This window comes from Emys orbicularis, chromosome 1, assembly GCF_028017835.1.
Source record: "Emys orbicularis isolate rEmyOrb1 chromosome 1, rEmyOrb1.hap1, whole genome shotgun sequence".
NCBI classification, from domain to species: Eukaryota; Metazoa; Chordata; order Testudines; family Emydidae; genus Emys; species Emys orbicularis.
Genome location: NC_088683.1, coordinates 254,273,454 through 254,296,136, shown reverse-complemented (window position 1 = coordinate 254,296,136; position 22,683 = coordinate 254,273,454). Strand labels below are relative to the sequence as shown.

The window sequence follows — 22,683 nt, the reverse complement described above, 5'->3', positions numbered from 1 at the left end:
GCCTTAGGGCGGAGAGCTGCCACAGGGCTCGGGGGATGGCGCAAGGTGGAAGTTTCGCCTAGGGCGCAAAACATCCTTGCACCCTCCCTGCATAGACCCACTGGCCAAACCCCAGCAACTTTTCTCCTTCCCTTTCTATATGGTCCAATGGAGAATGCCACTGTGCATGCAGCAGGTTTTGGAGCCCCCTAAGTGGTCTGAATCTGCTCTTCCATTCACTCACACAGTAGAAACTTGGCATTTCTACTGTGTATTGGGCCATGTGTGCATTTGAAGGAGATCTAGTTTTGATCTACAGTCCTTAGAGCTTGACTTTTTTCTTTTAAATCTAGCACTGAAGTTCATAAGGTGCACATTCAGAGCTGAGATGCAGTGTTATTTTTGAAATATGACTTTTGGAAAAACATTAACATTTCTAAAATGAATTTTATGTACATACATAATATACATATAGAATTAAAACTCCACAAAAGGAGCAAAAAAATTTAAGGATCAACCTTGTGAAAGTTTCGTTGACACTGAATGCAAAAGTTGATGGCTTCTTCCTTTAGCAGCAAAACTTATTCTTACATTTTCTGTTCTCTGCTATAATTCATAGTTTCATGAAAGTTAATAAGAAACTGTCACCAGTAACCAAATCATAAGGAAATATGAATTTCAGTTTTACACTTTTCTGTCATCTGTTAATTTTACAAGGATCATTGGAGAATTACTGGAGTATAACTCTTCATTGTAGAGCAATTTAGTTGTTACGCCTCCCATTGGGAAGGACCGTACTAATGAGAACAGACACAGACATCTAAGATAGGGTCAAGTGGCTGCAATTTTATTTGTTCTTAGTTTGCTGTGCCAGGGGGCTGAGCAGTAAGAGGGCAACTTCAGTCTGGTGCTGCCTCTTATGGGTGCTGATCCATCTGCTGACCAATCCTAGTGTTCCAAAGAGGCATTGGGATTGACCAATAGCAGCCCTCCTAACAAAGGAGGACTCCCTTTGGCTGACAAGCATCACTGCGCCACCTGTTGGGTGCGTGGATTAGCCTTTCCTATTAGTTACTCTGACCTTGAAGGCTGACACCTATGGCTGCCCAAAATTTTTCTGTCAAAACTGTTTTTCAATAAAAAATTGGGTTTTCAACAAAGTGAATTTTTCCACATGTTCACTTTCCATAGAACATTTAGACTTTTCACAGCAACCCCCCACATAAAATAGATTGCATTTTTTGTTTGAAAACGTTTTGTTTTGTTGATGAAAAGTCAAAATTTTCTACAGGATTCCCACCCCCATCTCCCACCCAGCCCTCTTGCCTCCCCTTACTATTAATGGACTCTGCACTGTTACATTGCCACACCAGCAGACTGTTTATGTCCAATATTCATTCTGACACGGAGTGAAGAAATTGTTTCTTTTCTCACAACTGCAAAACTGTATTTACTTCTAGAAAGCATAAATTCCCATTACTTCACCCAGAGCTTAATTTTCAACTCAATGTATTGCTTTAATTTTTTTTTATAAACAAGTTTTTTATCCTCTATTGGTGACAGCCTACCAGAGCTGGAAAGGAAAGGCATCTGTAGTAATATACCTTATTTAAGGTTATCTTGCATATTGTATAAGATAACACCACTTTAAAATAGTGATATCTTTTTGAACCTTTTGTAAGAATAATACATTTAACCCTCCTATAAGGGACTTAATGTTAATCACACACTTAATTCCTTTAGTAGAAATAATAAAATACTGGATGTATTTTTACGAAATTTGTTATAAGAAAAAGCAAGAAAGGTTGTTAATTATTACTTCTTGTTCAAGCAACCTGATAATTAGCAGTGAATCACTTACAGTATGACGATATATTTTTCAATTTGTGCCAATATAATATTGACTGCTCATTATTTTAGAGTGACCATATCATAATCTCACAGATGACAAATGTCAAGTATCTTTATATACTGGCTGACCTAAATAGTTTTCACTGTTTTCTGTTATGTATATTTTGTGTTTTATATATTTACTAAATTCTGTAGTATCAAGATCTGTTTGCATGGGGGGGAGATGCTGAATTTATCCTTTGTTTGATATTCTATAACCCAATGCAACAAGTTTGATAATAAAATACAACAGTTTATTTCACAGGCTCCCACTCTCATAGAAGTGATTTAAAGAATTGTGCAGTGGCATTTTATTCCTGGTCCCTGTTTTTCTTCTGCTAAAATGCCTCTTACCATTCTTGATGGGATACCCTGTTGCACTGCATTTTATGTGAAAGCAGAATTTCATTTTGTGTTGGTCACCAAGTTATCTTCAGCATTGGATAGCTCTGGACTTGAATCAATGTCACTGAAGGCCTCCTTATTTGTGAAAGTTGAGTTCAGAGTCAGACTGCGCCGAGGGTTCACAGGTGCAAGTTCATTTAATATAATATTGTCACTTTTTACAAGAGTTGTTTTGTCCATGTTTTCTTGACTGTACCTCGCAACAACAGCATCAAGGAAGTCTAATTTTGGTGGCAAAGAACCGCTTTCAAATAAATATTTTGCTAGGTAGGAGACTGCAATATTAGTGAAGAAGGAGGTAAGCATAGCAAGTGCTTTAAATGGGAAGCGTTGGATGTATATATGATTTTTATCTGCGTAGTAACCAGGATAGAAGATCAAGGGCTGAAGGTAGAGGTATGGTTCTCCTCCAGTAATTCTGAGAAGGAGGCCAAACAAATATCCTGCAATGGCACCATAAGTGTTGGTTCCTTTGATAAATAACACACATAAGAGTTGAGGGAAGATGATGATGTAAACAAGATCAGAACTGAGATACCAGAGTCCATAAACTGACTTAGCTAGCAGTGCCATTGCTGTTGCTGCTGCTCCAAAGACAAAAATAGTGATTCGCATGACCCAAATTATTTCTCTGTCTGAAGCCTAAGAAAAAAGAAAAAAGTGTTAGTTTTCCATAGTAATGCATGTATGACTTTTATTTTGACTAGATCATATACAAGACTCTGAAAAATCAGAGGATTTTGCATGATTCATAAACAGATATTGTGAAAGATTTAGGAAGAGATATAGCATGTAAGAAGAAAAAAATTCAATGGGCGTGGCTGTCACCCCAAAATTTTTGCAGCTTTAGGGAAATATAGTTTAATATAGGGCACAAGCAAAAGAACAAGTAGACTGACAGAACTGAATTTTAAAAATAAGCACATCATTAAACAATTTGTTGATGTGAGAACATATCACTTCATTTACACTGCCAGGCTTTTAAGCTATAGTTCATTCTGCTCAATTTCAATTTGTCAAATGATTTCTAAGCATTTTTGATGTTAATCGGTGTTCTGAAAATGTCTCATAGTTAATGATTTAATAAAACTTGTACTGACAATAATAATTAGGAATTGTTCAAGTATATTGTAACATCATGAATAGAGCTAAATGCAGTTTCATCAGATGTTACTTCTTCACCTATGTAATTAATCATAATCACCAGGATTTCTATGATTTTTCATTTTCTTCATTTAATATACAGTAATAAGAGAAATGTTACATTTTATCTTACTAGAGATAGAAACAAATGGAGAAAATTTTCAGTGTCACTTTGAAAGTCTCCCCAAGCCCTTTTCATTACAAAAATAAATTGAAATTTAATCTCACATTTTGTCGAAATGAAAGTTGGTAAATGTTTCGAGCAAACATAGAACTCGCTGATAAGATTGAAGAGTCAGCTGATGACATTACAGCAGCAGATACTGCACCAAGGCCAAAGAAAGAAATATAGACAGGACAAAGATATTGAAGCACAATTGGTAAAATCATATCTGCTTCTTGCCTCTCTGTGGGGTCTGGTAAACCATACATAGTCTTGTTCCAATCTGTAATACAAATATATATACATATATATGTAATTGATGGTGTAGGATACATATTGACTTCTTTGCCTTTGTGAATAATCAGTGAGCCAGTGCATATTGTCATGTTCATTCATGCTCATTGAGCCTATGCAAACCTTGCCAATTTGAGTTCAGATGGTTGCAGCAAATCTAAACCAGCTGTTCCGCTTTGCAGGGGGTTTGTACCACCTGAGGTTCAGTTGGAGGGGTGGGCTCATTTCAGCCTGAACACTCCAAATATACCTGGCTAAATTTGCTGATTTCACAATGAAACTAATAAGTTGTGCTAGCGCCTTCCCCACTAACCTCTGCACCCGAAAGGCCCCTTCCTTTTTTGTTGCTATGTTCTGATGCAGTGGCCCTCAAACCTTCCTGACTGCCTGGAATCTTTTGGGTGCCCACGTGGCCTGCTGCCCTTATCTGACTCTTTGAAATCAGTGCACTGGACTATCCCCATGAGGCCCAGTCTAGGAAAGGTCTTCTGCCCCCAATTCCTGCCAATCATTAGCAGCATCACAGAAAACAGACTGTTGGTGCTGCAGATCACTCTTCTGCATTGACCACTTCCCCGGGGCAGCACTATGTGTCTCGTGACCAAAACTAGAACTAAGATAACTCTGTGTTTCTCAAGCTCCTGTGCAGGACAGCATGGTGTATTAAGACCTCAGACTTCCCTAGAGAGCAGTGCAACAATAGGAGCAACCACCTTTCCTGCCATTCTGTTGCTGAATTGGAGTAGAAGGAAGGAATGGCCCAGGATATGTGTCAGCGATTGCTGAACACCAGGTGGCTTTACCTACATAGCCACTGCCCAGGTGTTTGGAGTAGGAAATATCTTTTTGTTATGCTTGCACAATGCCTAACAACATGGGTCCACGATCATTGACTGGCTCCTAGGCAATATAAATGCAAATTATATTATTAATAATAAATAGCTAATATCAGGATGTAACTCAAACTAAAATATTGTACCAAGTCTGTTGACACCTAGGAGAGGCAAAATAATGGCAGCAATGGGGGAAAAATTCCAGCTGTAATAGCACAGGGTTGTACCACTTGAACAATAGTAGAATCTCTGTTAGATGGTATTTGCATAAGATCTATGACATACACAATTAACTTGCTCTGATTCCATTCAATAGAAGGTAGTTTTATACATTTACAATAGGTAGTTCATGAGTGTATTCAAAATATATTAAATATTTACATCATTAGACTGAGCTGTGGGATACTTTGAGTCAGAAGAATGTTCTATACAATTACATTCAGGTCTATTCTTGTGTAAAGGAAATCAGGAGAAGTTTAATGATATTACCTGGCTGGATTATATTGAACACACACTCTATAAGGGTTTTCACACACTGATAGCCATAGTTATATTCACTGTGGTCAGTCATTTACCTGTTGATGCTCCTATTGCACCAATGAGTATCGCAGGAAGGGCCATCACAAGACAGCCAAAAGCAGCCAGAAAGGATAATACTTGAGCATATGTGGCAGACGAAGAAGAAAGAACTCGCTGAAAATATGCTTGCCATGGGATTCCTCCCAACATCTGCAAGTACAATAAACAATATTCTATCATTTCTGGTTTACTGAGGGTTTCTCTGATATATTTATATAGACCGTAACAAGCAACACCAATAATCTGCTCCTATCCAGTGTTGTTACTACCTCAATTATATATACTATCGAAAATTTCAACAGGCACAACCCATAACAATTGAATACTTTCACTCTCTCAAATAACACTGAAATCTTTTGATGTGTAATCACATCTCTCCTTTTCTGTGCAGGCCATTCCCTTGAACAATTATTATTAATACTTTGCACTTCACCAGTCATCCAAAGATCTCAATGAACATCACAAATACTAATTAAGCCTTACAATAAAGATTAGGAAATATTATCAACTAATTTCATAGATGGAGAATTGACATACAGAGCACCCTCTTGAAGCCAACAAGATCTACCTTAGGCACCAGTGGGATTTGAAATGAACATTGCTTTGTACTTGACACATGTTTTAGACCTCCAAACCATGCAACTATGTACTTTCAACCCAGTCCTCAAATAATTCTTCTAAGTCATGTAGCCAAAGTAATATCAATGGAAAGTCTAAGAAAGCAGTGGCACAGAACTTTCAAACCATCATAATGGTAGAGAAACAATATTTTTTCTTTTAAAAATGGTGCATCTCTTCTTCTATCTTGTTGAATAACAGGAATCATGTTTGAGTAAATTTAAAACGACACACAAAAATCTAAAATTAAACGTACATTACTAAGGTTGCAATGTCAAGTCTGTCTTGAGAACAGGGTTTGAATAGTGTCCAAAATATAAAGAATGGGGCCACATATTGAACAAAGAAAAAACAAAATATTAAACAGCTGCTCGTTAACTGAGCACCATCCATCCTGTGCACTGAATGTGGCAGGGGTCCTGTGGAAAAAGTAGTATGTAATTATATAGTTAACAACTGTTATCATAATGCATACACACAAAGTGGCCCAATTAAGGTTGCATAGGCAACCTTAATTCTGACATTTCTTCATTTTTGCATGTTTGGCTTTACAGTCTTAATAGTGTTTTTTTAACATAGTTTTTTTTTTTTGCGTTTATGCATGTAACTTCCTACGTTTTTAAAAAGAGCAAATGGAGAAACAGAAATTCCATCATGTGGTACTATATTGACACCCTCATGGGCCATCAACAGGGTTGGAACCTTCAGAACCACCAAACAGACCTCTTCCCCTTGAGCTAACAGAGTAATAGAGACCAGTAATATGTTCTATTCCTCTACTCCTTCCCCAACTTGGCCAAATTTGCCTGATTTTCAGAGGAATAGCAAAAGTTACATCCTTGGCACACAGGGCATCAAATTCCAAGTTCCTGCTCTAAAGCATGGGGGCGTTTGACTTCTCAAAGGAAAGGTTGCCAGAATCTTTTAACATAGGCAAAAAACCCTATGTATTTTCTAGATCCATTCTCAGAAACAGCTGAACCATTTTGGCTGAAATTTTATAAATAAATAAATTCATTCAGCCTGAGGCATTCACCTGGAATGGAAAGTTATACGTCCAAAGTTATAAGCAACTGAAAAGAAGGATGTTATAATGCAAAGTGTTGGGCAACCTTAAGAATACATGGAGTTACCAGCCGTTCCTATATTAAATGGATTTTGAAAATATTAAACTCAGTTTCACTCTGGCCTGCATCTGTCTGTCCATCCATCCATCCAAGGTTTTCTAACTCACCTACAACTGTAGCATCTTTAATCAGCTGTATACAGTATTTATTGCCTCCTACAATATAGTCCTCTGGCAAGAATGCCATCTGTTAAATCGTATCCTTATTCTATTCCTTACCTTTAACTAGGTCAACTCTTTTAGCTAAACAATATTTAACTGCTTTGCTGATGGCCCTCCACTTCAGCTGCTCTGCTGCCATGTTCTACTGAAATTTCATTGAAATCAATTGACTATCAGGATATAGCTAGTATATTCATCAGCAGTGAAGAAGTTAAAAACCTCCATGCACAGTTTACTGGCAACTTTTAATTAGCCACTTTACATTTACACGTCACATGGCAATACACTATGAATGATTAAATGCTTTATTCTCTCATACAAGCCATTACTTACCAGTAAAAAGAAATTGTCAAGCCATGAGTAGACATCAAGTGATTCAATGGATCCAAGCCAAGACTCTTTCTGCGCAGCTGTGAATCCAATGTTTTTAACTGCAGGATGTGACATTGCAAAAGGAACACTGATCCACTATAACCAAAGAGTGACATTTTATTGAGTGTAACAGTCTGTGCAAAAATTATGAAATTATTGTATGAAAAATTTTACTCAGTATTTTTCTTCTTACTGTGTGCTTTAGCTCAAATGCCAAGTTTAATCACAAGAGAACCATATTCTCTGTTGGTGTAACTTCACTGAAGCAGAGGTGGATTAGGGGTTTGTGGGGCCCTCGGCCAGAGCAAGTGGGGGCCCCTCCCCACCCTTTCCGCCTGCAGCCCCCCTGCTATCCTGCCCCCCACTCTGCCCGCCTGGTGGTCCTACCAAGGAAACTGGGTTAGGGCGCAGGGGCTCGCCCCCGCCTGCCTGCTTGGCACTCCTGTGCAGGGGTGCCCATTTTTCCAGGGACTCCCCAATTGGCCGGGGCCCCTGGGCATGGGCCCTGTTGGCCCAGTGGCTAATTCACCACAGCACTGAAGTTCACGGAGTTATGCCAGTGGAAAGTTTGGCACAAAATGTAGGTACACATAAAAACCAAATGTATATAGATAGGAGGGAATTATGCTATAAATCAGTGTTTCCCAAACTTTTGAAAGCTGAGTCCCCTTCAGGAAAATGAAATCATCTGCATGTCCCTGTTATTGGAGCAGTCACTTGAAATTTGGCAAGAGGGGCTGGTGTTTGCCCCAGGGATGTGCCTTGTCCATCCCCATGACATTCTGTTCAAATTTAGTCAAGTTCTAAGCTTTAGAAAAATCACAATTTGCATATGCTCAGTAGGATCTTCTTAGATTGTAGGAACTAAAATCTCTGAAGATTCTATCCATACTGGGCATGCTCCAGCCCAGAGCTGAACAGCACCTTCCTTTCAATTGACACACTTGGTGCTGTGCGTTGTGCTGAGTCCAGGTCTGGGCACCTGAACTGAGAACAGGGAGCCTGTCTCTCTTGTGTTCTCATTAGCCTCCGCTGGGATCAGGCATCTTAAAAGAGGAAGCTGCCTGATTTGACTGCGGAGGGAACAAGAGCTGGACCTACTAGAGGGTGGAAACTGGGGTGAAGGCCATCAGGATGGGAGAGGGAAACTAGGACTAGGAGGTGGGGTTGTGGGGAGACTGGGATTGGATGGGCAAAGAAAACTGGGACTGGGAGACAGGAACAGGAACAGAAACAGGGAGAGCCAAATGAAGCAGGATTAATGTGGGATAAAATAGTATGTGATCAGGTAATTAAAGACTGTACTGCAATACATACACATAAGGGGGCCAAATTAAAGTTTCACAGGTATCTTTAAGTCTGGCATTTCCTAAGAATTGAATGTTTGACTTTGCAATCTTAATAATGTTCGGTTAACGTAGCTGTTGTATGTACCATACACACATACAATGATTAAAGGGAAGATTCTTTGCTGCGTCCAGTTTATGTTGAACTGCACAGAAGGGGAGGGGATTCTCAGTAAATTCAGTAATGGATCCATGATTCTCTTCCCTAATCCCAAACCCTGGCATAGTTTAGGACAGTCTAGAGACTGCTCTGAACTGTGCCTGAAGGCTATGGTGCCCTAGGGAACATATGCCAGCTGGGGATTTCTGGAGCAGTTCCCCCTCTGGCTGCTCATCCTCTTGCACTTCTTCACCCTCTGTGCCTCAGGCTGCTGGGAGGGAGGTGACTATGTCAGCTGGGACTCCCCTATACCAGGTGTATCCCCAGCTGAGGAGTTACAAGAGGTTTGGCATTGCCTGAGTGGTTCAAAGGGATGGAATGAGCCAGAGAATAGAGTCCTGTGTCCCTCCTTCAAACTCCTACATGTCATCAGTGTATGGGCTCACTGGGACAAATGCAGCTCTGCGCTCACAGAGCTCCCTCTGGAATCAAACTGGAGCAGTTCTGTTGTGCAGGCTGGATGTGGAGGCTTTGCATGAGGAAGAGGGGGCAGGACTGGTTGGTTATAGGACAGGTGTGTAGATCCACTGCTGTGAGAATCTTCCAGTCCTCCTTTGAGAAGAAGCTCTTTGGGTCTGTGGAAGGCTACTTTATACTGCCACTAGGCTGAAGTAATGTCTCTGCAGAACCACACTGCTCGCAGCATGGTGAGGGGAAGGATTTCTTCTCCCCACTCCCAGTGACCATACTCAGTTCCCAATCGGTCAGTTAGGCTGGGCTCTGGGCCTCTGGATTTGGCCCATTTTCCAGAGCAAGACCACTAGGCTTAGAAAAAACAACAACAACGAAATATAAATGAGCAAGCTCACCAGCCCCAGGAAGATGCAGAAGAGCTGAACCACATCAGTGTAGGCCACTGAGTAGAGTCCACCCACCAGAGTGTACATAATTGCAATCAGGGCAGAAACAATCACTGAAATATTGACATCAATATCAATGATCACACTTATGGTGGCACCTGGAGGGGAAAACAAAAGACGTTAGCTATTCTGCTCTCTTCAGTCTCCTTTCAGAAGCCAGTTTCAAGATATGTCACACACTGCAAAATAAAACGGTACTTTGCTTTCTTTGGCCTGTTTTTTTGCTTTTAAGATCCAGTCGATAGTAAGGAGTGGTGTGGAGCTGCATTCTGCCTTATCCCAGGGAGACAGAAAACCTCCTGGAGCTCCTGAGGAGGGTGGAGGAATGGCTGGGATAAGGGGGAGAAGAAGAGACTCTTTCACTGGATTTACAGCAGGGGCTAATTTCCCTGCCCAGGTGGAATTCTCCATCCACCTTCTTCAATTGCTTTAAGTCCACTTTGAGCTGCTTACGTGGGGGCAAAGTGGCCAGCCCCCTGTGTTTCCAGATGTTGTGTGTATGGACATTACTCTAGAAATTAATTGCTTTTGTAGTATTGATTAAATACACTTTATTTCTACAGCACAAAACTTTAACATTCATTCAAACAGTGAATCTCAATAAAGCAATTAGTATATTTTCCTTAGATGAAAAAAACAACAAAAAAACCCCAACAGTGTCACATGAATGCATCTTTTATCATTCATTTTAAAAATCCTTCCCCCACTAATTGCAGAATATTTAATTTAAACCATCACAATGACTTGCAGGTGTGGCATCTCTCCTATATGTAATCACTAAGGTCTGTGTGAACCCATAGTTGGGAAAGACCTAGCAGTACAGCTCCTGCAGAAGCTGTGTTGTCTTAGGGCTTCAGGGGGCTAGTGGGAGGCATGCTGTTTCTTCACAGATGCCTTCAGAGAGCCTCCAAGATTCATGGGTTCAGGGATGGACCCACATACCTTTCTTAGACTGCTGCAAACCTGTCCCTTTCTCCCAAGTGAAGAACTATGAGGAAATTCAGAGTCAAAACTTATTCCCCATAGTGGATATAACCTTCATAGGGGAGAATGGTCCAGTAAATTTGGGAGCACAAAATGGTTGACTTTGTTCAAATAGTAGCTAAAATGGGGAAACCTCTCCATTTTAGAGTCTTTAATTACCACTTGTTAATATAATATGCTAGAAAGGCATTCACAATACTTACTTTCTTGCTTTGAAATACAACATAAAGCCTTCTCAAAAATCAATTGATCTTCATTCAAAAAGAAAGAACATTTTAAATTCTCAGAAAGTTCTTCGAGTCATTCACTTCCCATCACCTCAGCAGGCAGTTTGCTCTCAGATTCTTAAGGGTCTTGTGATGAAATTATGGAGAACAAGTTCCCCAGTGCTTTGCAGTTAATCAGAGCACAGTTGGAAAGAAGCTTGAAATTTTATTTTTTGTTTAAAAAAAGATTGTCCTGTAAAGCAGTACTATATATGTGCACGCTGTGTGTTACTTGGTTTGAATCACGACCACTAATTGTGATTTAACTCAAGAGTTTTCTCCATTTTTGAAGGGATAGCAAAATTCAAATCTCTAATAGGGATGGGAGAATGGAGGTATGATTTTCTATATACAAATATTACTCTTCCTTTTCTGAACCATTAGTTCTTGGAATCATTTTTGAAACCTAAGAATGTTATTTATTTTTCCAAATACAGATGCATTCAGAGTTTAACAAGACTTAGGTTCATTGATCAGTCACAGCTTCAATGTTCTATGATCCGTTGAAATTGTTTTACAGCTAGGTCTCCTACAATGGTCGAATGCTAGGGATTATAGCATTTATATGCACTATCAAAAATGTTGTGTGACTATCCTCTTTCTTACTCCTGGTTGCTGTGATCTTGAGGCTTTCAACAAAAATTGTGTGACTGAAAATAACAAAATGCTTTAAAGTATACTGAGATAATCAAGGTTCTGATAATCGGGTATCTCTAGAAGACAACTGTCCTTTTAAAAACTGTTTGGCCAGGGTAGTTCGCATTTTAAAGTAGTTTCTGGGTTCAGGGGTTGGTTTTGAACTGGTGCTTCTGTTATGCATTTCTGATTTTTTAAAACTCCCTCTGGATAGTGAACTAATGTTTTTACTGCTGATCCCTTACCTAATGCAGAGAAGATGGCTGCGGCCCAAAACATCTCTCCCATTAGAGCGGGTATAAACAGCAGCCCTCCCATTCTTTTTCCATAAAGCTGTTGAAACGGGTCTAACATTGTCACATAGCCTTTGGAACGCATGGGTTTTGCAAAAAATAGACCACCTAAAAATTAAACAACAAAAAACGCCAACTTTAGTGGAGAAACGCATTTACAGTCAGTAAAACACTTCTGCTTTTAACAGGTGTAAATGTATCTGTTGGACTGTATTTTTGTAAAATGTAATTAAAATATCCTCTAAACATAAAAGGAAGTTTTATTTGTCCATGTAAAGAAAGCAGCGGTTCAAACAGCAGGATAAATATGAATGAAAATCATTTAACCCCCCCTACCCTATGTATACACACAACACTAACACACATGGTCTGGTTATGAAAAACAAAATATGGATTTGTAAGGCTCTGTGCTTTAATGTATTCAGCCTGCTGTGAGTGGTGCTCAGTTCATTTTCATTTAATGTAAAGGTGCTTTGCTCGGGATCAACATATTGGAACAGGACTGCAATTTTTTTTTTTGCTCTAATTTTATTTGGTGATGTATCCACAAGCCAGACATGAATGTCCAGCATGAGAAAGGAAGGAATTTACCCAGCATTATGTCTAAGAGATGAACAGGGTTAGATGACTGGAAAGCATATCTGGGGGGAGCAAGGAGCCACTTGGCAGGGGAAGGATGTATAGGTAGAGATGAGGAAAAGAGGCAGAAAAGCATCAGCAGGAGACAAAGGCACAGAATAGAAGGGAGGGGGAATGAAGTGAAGAGCCAAACTAGACAATGGGATCCATTTTTATCAGAAAGGACACGTAGCACATTACCAAGAGATAAAAATAAATACATACATTCCTGATAGTACTTTTCCATTCAAACAATTGCTGTAGTTGATACAGGGATCTCATGTTAAATAATAAGATGATGACAAACCAGTCAGGAGTTAATCTATACTACTGTGCATGGGAAGGACAGTGGTTCACAAGACAATAGCTTTATTAAGTGGTGCGCCACCCTATGAAGAAATCTGAGAGCCCCTGTTCTAGAATGAATTTTACTTTCTGATTTTTTTTAAATTAAAAAAAGGAATTGTGATGTCTGACCAACTCCCTTTTGAGCAAATAAAATATACTATGTTCATTTAAAACAACCGTAAGACTATATTTATGAAGTCAGAAGTACTGTATTTAAAAAACAAACGAACAACTACACTGTCAATACTTTATACCTTACATACTAGCAGCCATTCAGTGTAAGCCTCCTAATTTTGGTATATCACTTTGGCTTTCATTCTGAATTTGAGGGGAAGGAAGGTCCACTGTTTAGGGCACTAGCATAGGGGTTGAGAACCTTCAGTTCAATTCCTTGCTCTGCCACAGCTTTCCTATGTGACCTTGGGCACATCACTTAGCCTCTGTGCCTCAGCTCTCTGCCTGTAAAATCTTGATAATAGCACTTTGCTGCCTCAAAGGGGTATTGTGAGGATAAACACATTCAAGATTGTTCTCAGATATTAAGGTGATGAGGGCCATATATAGTACCTTTCATTGACAGATTTGAAAGAAACAAAATCTACTCAAAATAAAAGCTTTATATTACTATAGTAGTCCTCTAGTGCATTCAGAAGGGTTAACCTCTAGATGTCAAAGGAAGTCTTGGTGAGTTAAGATATCAAATTATTTCCAGTAATTAGTAATGCATTAGTTTCCTTTCAAAGGGCCTGATTGAAAGCCCATTAAAGGCACTGGAAGGACCACCATTAATGGTAATGCCCTTTGCATCAGGCCCTAATTGTGGGCATTCCAATAACAATTTTAACATCTGTATATTTTAAGAAATGGAGAGTCTAATTTATTTTTGCTTACCTAAAACCAGACTAAGGGAATAGCCAATGGGTGCCTGAGCCCAAGCCAGCCCGTAGCCTGGGACATACACAGCTTCTGCTGTCCCGTTGATATAGCCTCCTCCAACCCAGGTGGCTGAAAAAGAAGAGAAGGAAGAACTGAAAACATAAACCCTATTTTGATGGTCAACATTTATCATACAACAATAAGCTGAACTCAACTCAGAAAATTCTTAACGTTTAAATTTAACAAGAGTTTAACCAATGAGGGTCCTTAAAATATGTCTCGAGTTTCACTCTCCAGCTAAGTTAAAAAATCTCTAGATTTAGCCAATTTTCAGTTCTACAAATGCCATTTAAAAAAATTAGAGCTACGGTGGGCATGTCCTTTTACCAAAATTTTTAGACTTTGTCTCATCTGTATTGAAGCTTTCTAAAGATACATTCCTGAACTGAGTTGTGCTATATGTAGAGGTCCTGCTTTCATTCACACGAAGAACTGCAATATTTGTGATATTCCCAACCACTGGAAGCTAATGCACTCATTCTGTCTCTGGTGGCAGATTGCCAGACCTGGGAGGCTGAGGATCAAGACTAAGTCTCAAATGCAGATCTCACACACAGAAGTGTATTGTAATTAGATCTGGGCAAATAATTCATAGCAAATAATTGCAGTGAATATGATTTCTTTTCCTGTTTGCAGATTGTCTGCAAATAGATCTTGATTTTCTCTAATGTATTTGTACAGATACTCTCTGAAAAATATTTATGAATTAATGTTTGGGTCTGTAGTTTGTTCATGGGCAGTTCATTACTAATGTTAGATTTTTGAAATGCAAAACCTGCGCAGTTTTGATTGGACACGGAGGTCACAAGATTTGGTTCTTATTCCCTGATTAGACGAGAAGGAATGTAACTCTTAGAATCGTACTTCCAGTGTAAAAACTTGTGATTCGAAATTCACTTTCTCTGAGTATTCTGCAATATGCTGTCAGCAGTCACTGTTTCTACAAACATTCATGCCAATAAACTAATTTGTTAGAATATTTGAAGAAAGCAAAGACAAGTGGGGGGTGAACACAGATGAAACAAATTTATTTAAAAATTTTAATAAACTTTTATGGGAGATTGTTTACAGTATTCGCCCCACACTTTCTGTAATAATATCACTGAGCAGGTACAAAATGTGGGTTTGTGTGTTTTTTAAATGTTGAAGCTAAATCTTGTACGTTTCCATAGGCTAAGGAACAAAGCTAACAGTGGAGTTCTGGCTACAAAGAGAAATAATTAATATCTTCTACTCTGCATTCAGAATCATAGCCCTGGTCCAGTATTCAGCTGCAAATCTTTGTAGGAGATATATTTGGGACAGCAGTGGAAGATCTGCTCCTGGTAAGAGTTGCCAAATCCTTGTCCCTGTGATCCTGCTGTTGTCAGTGGACATCTTGGTAGCTTGCCAAGATTTATTGCACAATACACAGACACTGGCAATGATAATAATGCATGCCCAGATATCAAGAGACAGAAAGAGCACTCACCCCATTACTGATTCCTGGCACCAGGACCCAATATTACAGAATCACTGACATACTGCTCATACTATAGGCTTTTGTATCGCCTAACAGGGATGGGTGGAAAAGCTAGAGAAAACATGGTCCAGTCTAGTTTGGTTTTCCAGTGTCCTGACATGCCTGTGATATGTGTTGCTAGCTGTATGTTAAAGAGTATATAGTAATGGGATTGAAGTGCCTAGATACTATGATTGTAATGTCTACATTGAAAATGCTTAGGTGGATGGAAGGATGTTTTACCTTCTTCACTAGGGAAGGTGGACATAGAATCTGTAGAGTGGTGCCCAGTACTCAAAGTCCCAGGCTGGAATAACTTGTTGGCTGAGTCAGATCAATTGCACCAAGCATTGGTTGCATTTGGGATGGGGAGTAACAGGTCTGGACCCCTGACTTTCTCATTCCAGAACACCCACTTCTCTTCCTATGCTGCTTAGGCATTTTATACCTGCTATAAATCATATAGGAGTATGTATATCAGGGCTCTGAATGCACAGAAGGGATTATTTTGTCCATCACAGCCTTTTTCACCCAGAAATACTGACCAGCTTCCTTAGTACCAGACCGAACACTTATTTTTATTTTATTTTATCATATACTCTATGAGTAAGACAAAAATTCTGAGGTGCTGTTTCTAATATATTAACACATTTCTAATGGGATAATCTCTCATTTTAGGAAAGAACAGCTGGGCTTCACTTCATGGTCATTTCGGTTTCCTTCCCTCACAAAACTGCTCATGCAGTAATACTCATGTACATACATGGTTACATATATAAGATAACAGATCATTGTATTGTTCTTTCTGATATTTAGAATGTTCTGACAATGGCGCAGAGCATCTCTTGACCTGGTTATACCTGAGGATCTCTTAATAGACCTTTTCCTGAACCATTCTGTGGGGGTGGTGTTAGCTCTCACCACCTCCCCGCATGAACAGGGAGTTCTGCCCCCAGAATCAGATCTCTGAGATCTGTGCAAACCTCAGGAAATCTATTTCATACCCACTTAGGGTATTGCCTCTCTCATTGCCATAGCTATGATCAAGGCAGGTGCTTGGGCAAGAGCAAGAGCAAGATCAGTCTGTAAGAGAGAGAGGCTGTTGATAGGACATTCTCCATGGAAGAACCATGATTTTCCACTCTTATCACAAATAGCCCAAATTGGTTAATCTTCACTGGACGTTGCAGAGCTCATCTATTTTCCCAGGCTTTCAGGAGAAAGGGCTGGTATTTGAGGATACAGTGGAATATTGTTCAGTATTAATTTTTTGGTTGGTCAGTTTCTGGATTTGGGGGTGAGGAGTGGCTTCTAATTATATTTTAATTTGCAAGACTGTCTTTTAAACATCTGTTGAAAGTACCTAGAACATTGGGAAGGTGCCCTTTTGGGAATGCATACATCATAATAAATAAGTAAATAAGAGCCGTAATGGCTGGGATGACATAAGGATGAAATTTCATTGTTAGATGTATATTTTCTGATACTTAGCTTTGCTAAGCCCCACTTTTAAAGTTATTTTAATGTAGTTATTGTGTGATCTCCCTTTTTTAAACAAGCCAGCCACAGAGAATAAAAAACTAGTAATCTACAGAGGCAGTCACATATGGGAGACTATTTTAATCTTTTATCTGCCTACACTTCGGATGAAATACAGACAACACCAACTTTCCATTTTAAATGTACACCAAGATAAATGTTATAGATTATGTTATAGATTACGATGTTATAGATTATGATGTGGAGTCAAATTCTGCTTTTAGTTCAGATGAGAAACACAGAAATTCATATTAAATGAACCTTCCATGTCAACACGTATCACAATATTGGATTTTTCTAGTAGTTACACAGATAGAAAACCAGCTAGCATTTCTTTATAAAACAATCTGCTGACTGATCACTCAAATTGTTATCAAGCTAATGAGATTTTGTAAAACAAAGTTACTCCTCACACAAGCATCATATTGATAATTTTTCATTGTGTAAGAAAATGTAGTGCTCTCTCTGACTAAAATAAAGAACAGTGTCCGAGGATCATTATTATCATGGCTCCATTTGGAGCATTATTGTTAGGCTGTGGCAGCATTTTGATTAAACAACTCCCAGCGTTTCCCCCAGGGTTTAATCACAGCCATAAACATTTATGGTGGGCTGAAATTTGCCACAGATCTCATCTCCGAGGAAATTTTTTTCACTAAATAAAATGCTAATAATTTGTTCATATTCAAATTTATACATATAAAATGATATATGAGTTAAAGGCTTAATTTGTTCTTCAATACATCTTAAACAATTTCAGGTTTAAAATGAAATTTTGTGATTTGACCATAATTCAGTCTTCTAACTCTTTGTATTTTGAGAACAGCAGATATGTTCAGCTTTGAACCGTTTTGTGTCAAAACATATTATTTACTTTTTAATACAGCTGTTTCTTAAGAAACATAAACCTCCATTTAGATTTTCCCCATTGACATTATTCATTGGGTGTATATATTTTATAAACTGTCCAAATGCTTATTTACAAAATAAACTTTAATAAATCCAAGGGCCTGATCCTACTCTCATTGAATTCAATCCAAAAATTCCCATGGACTCCAGGACTGGGCCATAAATTTGATATTAAAATCTAGGTACTCAGTTCTGCCACCCTCGTGTTGAGTAACACCTTACCCTAGGAGTCACTCCTTTGATTTCAGTGGTACTACTTGTGGAGTACGGCACTACTTAGCAGTAGTCAAGGTAGCAGAATTGGGCCCTATTCTAATAAATACAATTTTAAAGTTTTTTTGTTCCCACATGTTTGTGCTATGGGTGTGCTGTGATGCTCAATAAGCAGTTTTTCATTTACGTTCTCATTTACATGTCAGGCTTTGTTTTTGAATTAACATTTAAACAATTAAGGGAATTAATGGTATGTATTTATGTTGGAATAATATTCCTAAAATTCAGGAATTTCAAAGCTCAAACTAAAATACTTCCCTTTAACTCGTTCTGCCTGGATATCACAAGATACTCTCCAAAAATCAAAATCCCCCATTGTTCGGAGACATCAAAAGACCAAGGCGTAACATGGCAGTTTTGTGTATATTATGGTTGATTATCATCACCTTACATTTAAAAATTGCCTTTCATTCCTGCTTTACAAAGTGTGGCCCAATCATCCCTATTCAAACAAGAGTTAGGCCCTGATTCTGCATAAATGTATGAATACACGTACATTTGAGCACTGTGCGAAGTGCCATTGAACTTAGAATGGGACTAACTTTATGCACGGTTGGTAGTCCCACATTAACTTCAGCGGGGCTACTCGCAGCACGTAAAATTAAGCATGTGCATCAGTCTTTGGATGATCGAGCCTTACACTTTAAAGTACATGGGATTTTTACCTGAGCAAAGACATCAGGACTGGATCCTGTGTGAATACAGGAAACATCACCAGCACAGATGATCAGAGGATGACAATTCTGTTTTGCGGCAACTTTTGAGGTTTCAAAAAAAAAAAAAATGTTTTTGTTCTTTCTTTGTTTTGGGAGAAAAATCTTTGGAATGTTTTCATACTAATGGCACTGTGTCAGGAGGATGTGTGTGTCCTGGTGGTTAGGACTGGGATGTGATAGACCTAGGTTCAAGTCCCTGCTCTGCCTGATTCAAAACGGAGTTTTTCATCAGGCAAAGCAGGGATTTGTATGTGGGTCTCCCACAGCGGAGGCCTAACCCTAACCATCAGCCTCCCCACACCCTCCTCTCCTGAAAATTTTTGAGAGGTTTTGGTTTCATTCCAAGGTGGAAGTAAAACAAATTTTGAAACTTCAGAAGTTGCCACAAAATGGAATCGTCATCTTCCAGTCACTTCTACTGGTGACGTGCCTCATTTTGGCGAATAAGTTCCAACCAGAGTTAGTCAGCGATATCTAGCCCACTTTGAATGGAGAGGTGACAGTTCAGCAGGCAACAGGAACACACTACACAACACAACAGTGGAGGGAGGGAAGTAGAGTTTTAGCCTTGATTCAGAATCTATTGGCTTTAAACAACATCCTGAACAATTTTCCTGCTCTACAACCAAATCTGCAGTCCCACTGCAGTCAGTGGGAATTCTGCTTGATTAAGGACCCCAGAATTTTGCTCTTAGTTTTTATAAGTCTCTTCCTTAACTCTGAAGCTGGAAATACAGCACAAGAAAGAAATTTCAATAGAATCTGATCAATCTAAATTGGAGGTGTAAGGGCTTCACGTTGGAATTGCATTAAGAATATCACAAATGTGAACAATTCTAAAACAAAATGACATATGTTTAAATAAATAGATGACGTCAGTTCAGTTTGTATACAATGTAATTTTGTACAAATTAGATAGAATATCTGAAAACATTTGTAATTTAGGGCCAGATTGTGATGCTTTTACTCATACTACTGAAGAGTTACTCACACAAGTAGCCCCATTGTCTTCCGTTAGTCCAGTGGTTCTCCCAGACACTCCAGTGCACCCCTTTGAGTCTCAGAGGTTGCGCTGGTATGATTGAAAGTAGAACTCAAATCTTCTCCTAATCTCTGTCCGCTAATATGAATATGCACAATACAATATTAAGTCATTTTGCCAAACTATGGCAAAATAGGCCAAAATAATCCCTTGTGTAATTCTATTGAAATCAATGGAATTAAATTTGGCCCAGTGCATCAAAAATGCTCTTTCTGCAACATATTTTCCCATTCCTTTCGCATTTAAAGTTTTTTCTCTCCTAAAACACATCTCTAACCCACAGGTTTGGGATGCTATAATAAAAGTAACTGTATATTCACTCCACTGAAAAATTCTGATGACTCAGTCTTCTATTTAAAATAATTACTGCCCCAAAACGTCTCTATTTTACTGATTAATACGGCATCAGTGTAAAATAAATAGAGTTAATTCTTCCTTTAGAATATAATAATGATTATTTAAATGACTGGCATATTTACTTATTCATTAAACAAATACAGTATCAAACAAACAAAAATCATCCATCTTAAATCATGACTGTGCATTGAAATTAAGATTTCTTTTCTCCACTTTGCATTATTCAAAACACAATATTGCCTATATCTTTTATTCACATGAAAGAAAGAATGAGATGCTATGTTTCAGGTATAAAAAAGAGGGTTTATCATACCGGTCATCGTAAATCCACCAACTAGCAAGCCTATATCTCGTCCACCGACTATGATAGCTTCTCTGCGATCTCCATCGCTGCCACTGTTTTTGGTTTTCCAGGCAGCCCATATTCCAACAAACAGGATTGCCAGATAGAATACAATTATAGCTACCAGCCCCTCCACATGGAAAGGCATGTCGAAATCACGACTGTTCCCTGGATTGCTATTTCATTAAGATCTCTGGAGAGAATGCAATAATACATTATACACTATACATTTGATAAAAGCAAAGCAAATAAATTATACATGGCATGAGACCAATTAGAACCAGAATATAAAGAAAACTCTGCAGTTCATCAAAGAGAGTATATGGATTATTTTATTAAATGGTTATTTCAGATGTAACCAGCCGTAATATGAGTTGTGTTTAAAACAATCCAGGTTACATCAATATGTCACAAACTTCTGACAAACCCTTGAAACTAAAAGCAAATTGTTACTTAATTTTTTTAAATTTGTTTCAGGAACAGAAAACTAGCATTACATGAAAAGAACAGGAGTACTTGTGGCACCTTAGAGACTAACAAATTTATTAGAGCATTATTAGTCTCTAAGGTGCCACAAGTACTCCTGTTCTTTTTGCGGATACAGACTAACACGGCTGCTACTCTGAAACCTAGCATTACATGAGTTAAACAAAACAATCTTGCTAAAAACTAGGGCCTTGCAAGAAATCACTTGTAATTCTAATTGTTTAATATACTCCTTGATATAGTAGAACTCTCTACTCAAGAAATACTTTTGCTTACAGCCTCCAGAATAGAAGATATTAGTAATATGAGCTGTTCATTTTTACAAGGGATCTTTAATGAGTTTAAATCCATGCTACAAAATTACATTAAGGAATATCAAAGCTGTGGACAAATAATAAACACACTAGAAAACTTAAGTCTTGGAATCTATACCCTTTCCCTCCCCACATTAGCTCCCCATTCATCTCCTGTACCTATACAACTGTATTTTCCTGCTCTTGCACATCTGTATTTGCTTTTTTATGAGAAAAATTCCTCGCACACCACAAGAATTTCTTCAATTTTGTCATTCATTTTATAAATAAAAAACTCCGTTCATTTAAAAAAGTCAGAACAGTGAAATATGCCAAATAGAAGACAAGTGTAATTGAAATAATCTTAGATAAATAAACTGTAGAGGATTGATACTATTAAGAAATATACCTATTCAGTGCACCTTTGCCATCCTTTCTCACAGTTTCTTTGAACTCACTCTCAGTTACACAAAGAAATGAACCCTGTATTTTTATGTACTAGATATTGACACAAAACATACAATCTTTAATGTATACTGTGGATCTCTACATAAAAAAAGGATTTAAGTTTCCATACAAGTCTATAAGCGAAGTTTAACTCCCCCCTTCCCCCAGGAATTGATAATACTACTGTCATCTAGTCAGAGTGTAGCAAATTCTTCCAATCCCCACATATCACTATCCAATACCTTTGACATACATAATCAGCCTTTACGTTCAAGCAAAGCAGGTAGCTTGTAGTTTCTGAGTTCGCACAGGCAAACCCTGAGCTTGCCTACTAGCTACAGTAGCAAGTTAGAGTTATTACTCCCATTCAGCAAAAATAGGATCCAGACACACACAGTTCCCTGCATCTTCAGCATCACTCAGCCAAAGCTTTTCCCCTCCAAAGCTTTTCCCTCCCCAGTGTCACTAATTCCAATCCCTGCCCCCATTCACCTCTTTTGTGGCAGGGTCTCCTCTTTCCCCTTCTTTCTGTGCTCTCTGTCTCCCCTGTCTCTTGAACTGGAGTCAAGCAGTCAGATCCCAGCGCCTTTTGTCCAGAGGTAGATTGTGAGAAGCTTTCTCCTTTTTTAAAGGGACAGTTACATTACAAAGAGCTCCAGCCCCACAGGAGCATCACATCTACTAGAGCAAACGCACATAGTGTCCTGTACAACACGGCACGCTACTGACGCACGGGCAGTCACACGCCCTGCCAGCTAAGAGGCCC

General features: G+C 38.7%; 1 protein-coding gene across 1 annotated transcript; it reads right to left on the bottom strand.

Annotated features, from left to right (window-relative positions):
• Positions 1-2,274: 2,274 nt before the first annotated feature.
• SLC5A7 (solute carrier family 5 member 7) lies at positions 2,275-20,839 on the bottom strand. The gene is made up of 8 exons (XM_065423339.1): positions 20,662-20,839; positions 13,967-14,080; positions 12,062-12,217; positions 9,880-10,028; positions 7,526-7,660; positions 5,283-5,436; positions 3,646-3,863; positions 2,275-2,916 (listed from the first exon to the last, which is right to left on the bottom strand). The coding sequence occupies exons 1-8, from the start codon at positions 20,837-20,839 to the stop codon at positions 2,275-2,277; spliced, it is 1,746 nt and encodes a 581-aa protein (XP_065279411.1).
• Positions 20,840-22,683: the final 1,844 nt, after the last annotated feature.